The sequence below is a fragment of the Cariama cristata genome, unplaced genomic scaffold (genome assembly GCF_000690535.1).
Source record: "Cariama cristata isolate BGI_N322 unplaced genomic scaffold, ASM69053v1 scaffold24769, whole genome shotgun sequence".
NCBI classification, from domain to species: domain Eukaryota; kingdom Metazoa; phylum Chordata; class Aves; order Cariamiformes; family Cariamidae; genus Cariama; species Cariama cristata.
Genome location: NW_009635627.1, coordinates 16 through 8,443, shown reverse-complemented (window position 1 = coordinate 8,443; position 8,428 = coordinate 16). Strand labels below are relative to the sequence as shown.

The window sequence follows — 8,428 nt, the reverse complement described above, 5'->3', positions numbered from 1 at the left end:
TATCCAGAGTTATTCAGTTAAAACTTTTCCAAGTGATTAGTTTGTGTACTTTGTAGTACTAGACTAATGTTAGATACTTGCACTTGCTGACATAATGCAGCAATTCATTCATTACTCCAAATTCAGATTACGTATGCGCTTCCACAGACCACAGAAGATGACTTTGCACAAAATAGGTGCAGCAAAGACAGCAAAAAGACTAGAGCATGAACATAAGTGAGGAGGTCAACCCTGAACATACTTAGCATTAAATCCAAGGCCCAGTGATGTTCTGCTGCCTTTACTTAAAAGTGCCTGTCAGCAGCAGAGAAGCAGCACAACGCCTTTAAAACACTGACTTCTTTTTAAAAAAGAAGGAGGTACAGAATTTTAAGCCTGTCAGCTACTTGCAACTCGTTTCCCATCTAATTAACAATAAAGTTTACATTACCAACTTTACAGACTTCCCTGTGCTTTTTTGCATGCAAGATCATATTTTCTATCTTCTATCAATTTCAAGCCTTCCTCTTGCATGTTTATACACAGACAAAATGAACTTCCAAAATAGAAGAGGACAATTATCCTGACAATGTTTTACCCACTTCAATACTCACAAAACCAACCTCTGTATATTACTTATCTTGGACTCAGATATTTAGCATCAAGGGAAACAGCACAAAAGAACAAGTTTCCTTTAGAAAACACTGATAGGCAATGCTATTTAAAACATGGATTTACTTAGCAGAATTTGAAAAAATTAAATTGGAACAAAGAGAGAAGCCTTATGTTTCAAAGTATATGAACTTCATTTAAAAAAAAAAAAAGTATTGAAAATTCTCCTGCATGTCTAAGTTGCAAAATAATTGCTCAGTTTAGACACAGCTATGCCAGTTAGCACTGACATGGTTCTTTTCAGAATCAACAGCTTTGCAAGTTTAATTGCATACCTCTCCACATGTTATAACTCGGAATACAATCCTGCACATCCTGAGAACAGATGTTTCCTAGAGTTTAAAAAAATAGCATTCATAACTGTGTGCACAGCAAAGGCAAATACAAGTTAACAAATAGAGCTCTTTGATTATAAAGTCTCAAGAGGAATGTTCAAATTGACTTTCTGAAATCAGAAAGGTAATAACAGCAAATGCAAAGTCTTTAAGTCTTTCAAAATATTTTCTCCTTTTTTTTTTTAAGTGTAAGCATACTCCCCCAGTTTGGATGGCAAAAGCCAACAGGCTATGGCAGATTAAACAATATAGTATTAAATCTGTAATTCGGCTAAGAAATTGGAATGTTACAAATGTGTCTGCAGAATAGTACAATGTATGAGTGCTCAATACAGTTGGCAGAGATACTCTAAGATGCCTGTGGAATAGGAGGTAAATTAAGTCACAAAAGTAATATACTATGAAGAGCGGGAGAAAGTCAAGTTAGTACAATCTAGGTTATAAAAGGAACACAGGAATAGCCCACAGTAGGTTATAAGCCACCAAAACCAACACTGTCTTGCAAAATTCCAAAGGGATTGTTTTCCATGCAAACGTAAGTACGTTGTGGCCATTAAGTCACAGCTTATACCAAGCTGAAAATGCTTCATGTAACTTTCGAAGGCTGACTTACACTACCTTTGCACATACCACCTATTCTGAAATTGCAATAACCAGACTAAAAGGTCTATACTATTTTTATGATTTGCACCTTTTACCTATCAGTTTTCATTTAGCATAAATCTAATTTCAAGTCTCGACAGCCAACATTAGTATTGTCCCCTTACAAACCACCACATAAGAGATCACCAACTATGTGACCCTTGCTTATACATTATGGACTCGGAGTGTTGTTTTGGGGTTTCTGGGGGTGATTTGTTGTGCTGGTTTTTTGGGTTTTGTTTTGTTTTGTTGTGTTTGGTTGGTTTGGTTTTTTTTTGGTTGGTTGTTTTTTTTCAAACAACCAAAACTCAACTGCTTATGGTACTTTTATCTTTCAGTGTAGTAAATGAGCAACTAAATTTAAGAACTAGTCTCTTTTCATACTTGTTAGAAGAACATATACTCTGTGTGTTTCTATAAACAAATACACTGTGTGTATATATCCAGAGATATTCACCATATTGTTGACACCAGGATGCTAAAATATACATCAATATGAGCACTATTTCCAATACTCACTATTATTACTTTTCCTGAAAGAGTTACTACATGCATTTTTCCCCATCCATTTATAGGACAGCAAGATATATGAAGATAACTGTTCTGTTTTTCCAATGTTAAAGAGCTGCTCCTAAAAAGCATGCACAGGTTTGGGTATAAAGCAATTAAAACCACACAAAAGTTACTTTGTGGCTTTAAACTCACTAAAGCTAAATTAACTTTATTTTCAGTGGATGTAGCATTTACTTTAACTCATTTATTTAAACACAAAAGGGAAAACTTCCAAGTGCTAGAACAACCATACAGACAACTGATAGAGTGACTAGACTAAATAAGCTCTCATTAAAAAAAACATCATCACTGCATAGCCACAAGGCAGACTTTCATTTTTGGCAACCTGTATGCCGACCATGTATACTGTCAATTATACTTTAAGACTTGTTATTTAACAGTTAAGAGAGACCCTTCTAGCAAGGAACTATACTGCTTTCTTCATTATGACACAGTACTCCTCAATCTTTAAGTATACACACAGTTTGTTTTGAAAATTACATTTATAACTGTTTTAAAAGAAAGTCCTCGTAAAGTTCTAACTTTTTAGTCAGTATATGTAAAGGCTGGCATGTCAGGTAACGGAGGTTATTTGGACCTGTAAAGGGTACATTATATTCAGTACAAGCGCGTATTTGAGGTTAAAGTTACAGAAACATTCACACAGAACCTTACTAATTGTAACAGTATTCTGGTTTATATTCGTGGTTCACTGACAGCCTTTACCACTCCCTGCACTGTTTTCCATTTTAGCAACAAGAAAACAAAACACATCCCCGTGAAGTATGGGAACGCCATTTTATGGCTAAGAATCTAAGAAACAAGACAATGAGGAGGAGATCACGGAGTGAAAAATGTTACTTTACATCCCCCCCCAGCTAGCCTTGTAGGATCTTAGTCATAATGCTTCACAGAAATCTGAATTGACCCACACACTCTTCAGCCGATCAGTCTTTTCAGTATAGTAGGTCTTGAAAAGGGCCAGCAATACTCATTGGGAACAGTACCATTAACATTGCATTCAAAAAAAGAAAACATCGGAAACCAGATCCTTGCTCTCCTACTCTGTTGATATGCTCTAGTATTAGCCAACGTATGGTAATACAAAAAGAGTCTTGTAGTGATGTAAAAGGCAATGAAGACATCTATAGAATAATGTTCATGTGCAGCCAAAATGAAGAAGATTCCAAAGAGATTCAGTACCCAGGACAAGGTGTGCAAGAAGTTCCAGCTCCTTGGCGTATCTAGGAGAAAACAGAAAGCAATTATCCTTGAATATCTCAAAAACCCACGTCATTATGAAATCCAGGCCTAGACATTGCACTTTTTTTATACAGATTTTTCATCCAAAAATGTGATGAAGTTACTGTCTTCATCTGGAAATACTGTTTATATCTACAGGTCCAATAAATCCAACAAAAACCACCACACAAGTTATAAATGTCTATCACTTCATGGTTTCATTTACAAATACAGTTATTATGTGTTTCTGGTTTAACAGAGCATCCTAAAATGGTTTAGGACTATACAAAGCAGAATTCTTTGTTCAACCAACTTCTTTTAATGAAAATCACGACTTTTCCATGTAATAAGGGGAAAAATGTCATAAAACATACATTACTTGGTTATTGCAGTCATTTCATCATTGGTGAACTCAAACTAATTATCTTAGCTTGCTATATAATGTATCAAATCACACTTTGTATTTACAGAAGAGCACTATCGTTACATATATTCTCACTCATTATGAAGTTTGGTATTTTGGCTTTATGGATTATATTAAACATAAGCCACCTAGCCAGGTATTTTGCCTGACAGGTGTCAGTGGCAGGTTCCTCAAACCTGAGAAAGAGCAGAGCAATCTGAATTTGTATTTCTTTACTTAAGTGTTAGACTGAACTTTTTGAGGAGGTCAAGCAGCAGCTATTCTTAATACTTAAGGACTTTTAATTATTTACACTCTCGCACCCTTTGTTGACAGCAAGCAGTACATATCCTTTAACACTTAAGGACACTGAAGTATTGACACTCTGTACTTACATTCTGTGACAAAGAAGTTGAGCATGGTCAGGACGACAGTGTGGCCACTGAACATGTAATCTCCACACGTGTGTACCCCAGTCAGAGTCATTCCAAAGCCACTCCATATTGCAAATGCCCGCTGGAGTTTTGCCCAAACATTGCCATACAACTAAAAGACAATGACATTAATCTTTACTAAGTTCCAACCCCACTGCCTGAACAGTACGTCTTTAAAGTTAGCTGTATACACTGTGTATGTTTAATACCATTTATCATGTTGGGTCTTTTATTAAAATACAGGTTAGCACAGCTTTGGCTTTTACTGCGGCAGTGAGTCACATTAGTAACTACAATTACTAATTGCATTCATCATACTTCTGATGAATACTGGAAATCAGAGCAAGTATTTTGTTCCAAGTGATTTACATACAGTCTGCCACCTTTTTTTTTTAATTTATTCAACCTCCCAATGGGTCATTGTCAAGCTTCCAATATATTCAGCTCAAACCTCTTCTAATTAAAAGTTAGGATAAAACCATAAAATCCCATGTTCTGTGGAATATCCCTTATTAGAAGGGGTGAAATAGTAATAGTTTAGTTTTTTTGTTTTGCTTTTCAAAACCATGCATCCAACAAGACAAAGAAGCAATTACTCCACAGTATCTTAAGTGCACACTTCTCTGATGCAATCTCTCCAGTTTACATTGTGAAATATTTTGAACACCCTTCCCCAGTAACTATCACCTCTCCAAAGTGACAAGTGCTTCTAAGACCCCTATGGATGCTTGTCTGCATAGTGGCAATTAATGAAGGGGTGTGGAGGGGAACAGGAGAGAAACAACACTGTTCTTACAAACACACATCTAACATTATGGTCACAACAATCTTAACCATATCTTAAATAAAATTTAAAAAAAAAAGGAAACAAGAAAAATAATTCAAAGCATTTTAAGTTTTTACCTTTCCAGTACACTGCAAGTGCTGGCCTGGCACAGAAAGTGAGGTAACAAACATTGTAATGCAACGTAGTAAGAATACTGTCCCCATAAGGCTGCACAGCCTTCGCAGAAGTATAGATCTGGGAAAAGTACATAGGAACTGATTGCAAGAATCCTAATGTATTGTATTTTTAAATTAGTAAAGTTACGATAAAAACATTTCCCCGCACCCCAACTTATCCCATGAAGTTCCTTCATCATTGCTGCAACTTTCACAGTAAAAAAATTTTTTTTTTTTTTTTTTTTTTTTAAAGTAGTACTGTAAAGGTATAGTTCCACATGACAGGGTGAGACCTGTTGCAAGCTTACTGTCACCAAAAGGTACAGCTCCACTCCTCTGCACCTACACTTCTACTAGCTTTCACACTCATACCTTCTGTTGGCAAACTGATAAAAATCAACAAACTGGTAAAAATTTAACTTAAAATATGTACGCACACAAAAGGGTTTTCTACCCTTCAGTGACAGCAAGCTGCTAGGCTGGCTCAGTCATTCTATGGAATTTCATTCTTGTAGGATTTTCTTATATACAAAATTTTTACAGTATGAGAGTATATACTGATAACTCTCTGAAAAACATACGTTCTGAAGGAATTTACGTATAAATCTGGTAGAAAAGTAAATTCAGATTACTCCTTTGTAAGATTCACAAGTCACCATTCATGATTAATCCGTCTCTACTCCATTTTAACAGGGACATATTAGAAGCTTACAAGATTCTTATTGAATGGAAAGTCTTAAACAATCATCATGAATTCTTGTTACAGTCCTTCCTCTGAACCAAAGTACGAGTTAATTTTAATTTTATATACTGTACCTGTGTTTGTGAAGCAGAAGAACCAACAGCCAAATGTAGCAAAGAATTACGCCACATACTTCAGTCATAGCAAAAGCCCATGGTATCCTAGGGACACTAAAAATAGGATGAAGCAAGAAAGTTAATTTACAATACAGAGGCTTAATTTTTCTTTCCAGTCTCAGTATTGAGAATAAAGGCATATAAAGTTCTAACTACAAAACTAACTTGCATTAATCTGACAACAGTTTAAACTACAACCAAAAATTATTTTGTTAGACTGAACAAAATCGAATTTGAATTACTTTTTAATTATATTATCTCCTTTCTAATAATATATTTTCAGCAGACATTTGCAAATAATTCACTAAGTCAAAGAAAATCTCTAGTATCCTCGCTCAATCTCCACGTGTGATTTACCAACAGGATGTGTTCCTCTACCATTGTTTCCCAACAACCTTTTTCATTCTGACACAAACTTGCATCATGTCAATTATGCTGCTTATGCTTATAAGAATGCCATGTCAACACAATTAATTAAATGTTGCAAAGCCTAAATACTTGTAATGAAGTAGAAATACACAGAAAAGTGTTAGGAAAAATAAAACTTTGTTTTCAAAGTTAGATTTCAGTGATAATCACTACATGCAAACCTTTTAGCCTTGCTTGTCAAAAGATTTAAGACTTTCTTGCACACATATGGCACCAGGAACAATTTCCACTCTGCAATTTCACCAAAATACAGATCAACAGATTTCAAAAGATCACAAAGACTGAACTCTTGAACAATTTATCTTGCCTTTTAAAACTCCCTAGGCAGCAAGTTCTCTATGGTGCAAGTGCACTTCCTGAAGACAGCATTCATCCTCTATTAAAACTGTAATCAATGAGTAGAATTTCACCTTTGCTATTGTGTCTCTTTTCTGCCTGAAGTGGAATATTTTCTTTAAAAAAAAATCAGCAGGTACTGTGTAAGTCACAACACTGTTTTAGTACACAGATAGTCTGCAGTTTAAAAAGATGCTGGCCTATTCAGCCTACTTCAGAGTTTCCCTAAACCAACTTCAACAAGTTGACAGTGGGGACTCAGCAAAAATACACTTTCAATGCTATTCCCTTTCAATTTCCTTGCTTACTGGAAAACCAAAATATTCCTTCATCAAGTTTTTCTATATAAAGACATGTTAAGCTTCATAGCAGCACCTACATTTCAGAAAAAGCATATGGCTGCTTATCTATGCCAGCTGGCCATCACTCTTTTTACTAGGCTGAGAGGATGGACGAATTAATTCCTGTGCTGTGATTAGCTAAAGATGTAGAATTAAATATAAACTGGGTAGAACAGCTCAATTAATTTTCCCCTGAGAAGACTAAATCTCTGCATCTAACTGATGCGCTTTTCAATCTTAGCAGAAGAGTTTACTACACTCTACTATTTTGCAGAGGCATCTTCAAAAGCATATGAAACTTTGAGAATGAAGAAAAGACAGCCTATACTTTAACCAACAAGTTACTATTTTGTTTTAAAAGAAAATTTCTTACCTATCTAGAAATATGTCTGGTAGAGGTGGATATGTTTGCATGTCAGGTACTCGCTCATGTACTATAACCATAACGAATGATGTAAAGCCAAACACTATAAAGACATACACACAACTTAAAACTGTCTTCCAATACTCTGGGTCCAGTCTTCGTGTAGAGTGTTTGTTTTTTCCATTTGCATATTGATACTGATCACCATTCAAGTCAGTAATTGGTCCATCATAGTCCCGAGGTACTTCACCATTACAAAACCAATCTGTACCCTGTAGTGAACCAACACTTGGGCATGCTGTGCCGACATGACTGTCGCTGTTGTAACCCAGCTCTTCTAGGACATCAATATGTTGCTTCTGTAGTTTGCGTATGGACAACATTAGCCTTTTGATATCCCCCAGGACTTTGATTTCCAAAGGAGGGGATCGTAAATCGTACTCAGTAAGTGTCAGCAGCGTAATTCCATCTAGCCTGTGTCTATTGCACAAAACATCCACATATTCACAGAAACCTTCTTCCTTCAGCCACTTGGCCACGTTCTTGGTAGTCCAACGTCGAATGCAAAGCTGGTTATTGCCTGCCATCATCCTTCTCTATCCAGCAATAAAATTGACCTGTTACATATTGGGAGAGAGAGACAAGACCTTGTTTTACGAATATTTAATGAAGATTACTGAAATGCCAGTGTATTTTGTGCGATTTTACCTGCTTAATTAGTCAAAGGCTTTTTCCATAAGAGTCAGCTAAAAAACAGACATATAATTTACTAGGTAAGTAATATAAAAATGCTTTTAAAACATTTTTTATTCAAGCATGTTGTGGTTTAACCCCAGCCGGCAACTAAGTACCACGCAGCCACTCACTCACTCCCCTCCACATCACCCCCCCCGGTGGGA

The 8,428-nt window shown here is 35.9% G+C and overlaps 1 protein-coding gene across 1 annotated transcript; it reads right to left on the bottom strand.

The window, feature by feature from the left end:
- Window positions 1-3,119: 3,119 nt before the first annotated feature.
- Window positions 3,120-8,119, bottom strand: SAMD8 (sterile alpha motif domain containing 8). Its single transcript, XM_009707624.1, has 5 exons — window positions 7,539-8,119; window positions 6,018-6,113; window positions 5,163-5,280; window positions 4,221-4,371; window positions 3,120-3,424 (listed from the first exon to the last, which is right to left on the bottom strand). The coding sequence occupies exons 1-5, from the start codon at window positions 8,117-8,119 to the stop codon at window positions 3,120-3,122; spliced, it is 1,251 nt and encodes a 416-aa protein (XP_009705926.1).
- Between the last annotated feature and the right edge of the window lie 309 nt (window positions 8,120-8,428).

What these genes read in the sequence shown, in the direction of transcription:
- SAMD8 (XM_009707624.1), bottom strand. Translation starts at nt 8,119, where the DNA reads ATGATGGCAGGCAATAACCAGCTTTGCATTCGACGTTGGACTACCAAG. An exon ending in CTTCTGCTTCACAAACACAG is followed by an intron (nt 5,281 to 6,017) that starts GTACAGTATATA and finishes TACTTTTCCCAG; the next exon opens with ATCTATACTTCTGCGAAGGC. An exon ending in ACTTGCAGTGTACTGGAAAG is followed by an intron (nt 4,372 to 5,162) that starts GTAAAAACTTAA and finishes ATTGTCTTTTAG; the next exon opens with TTGTATGGCAATGTTTGGGC.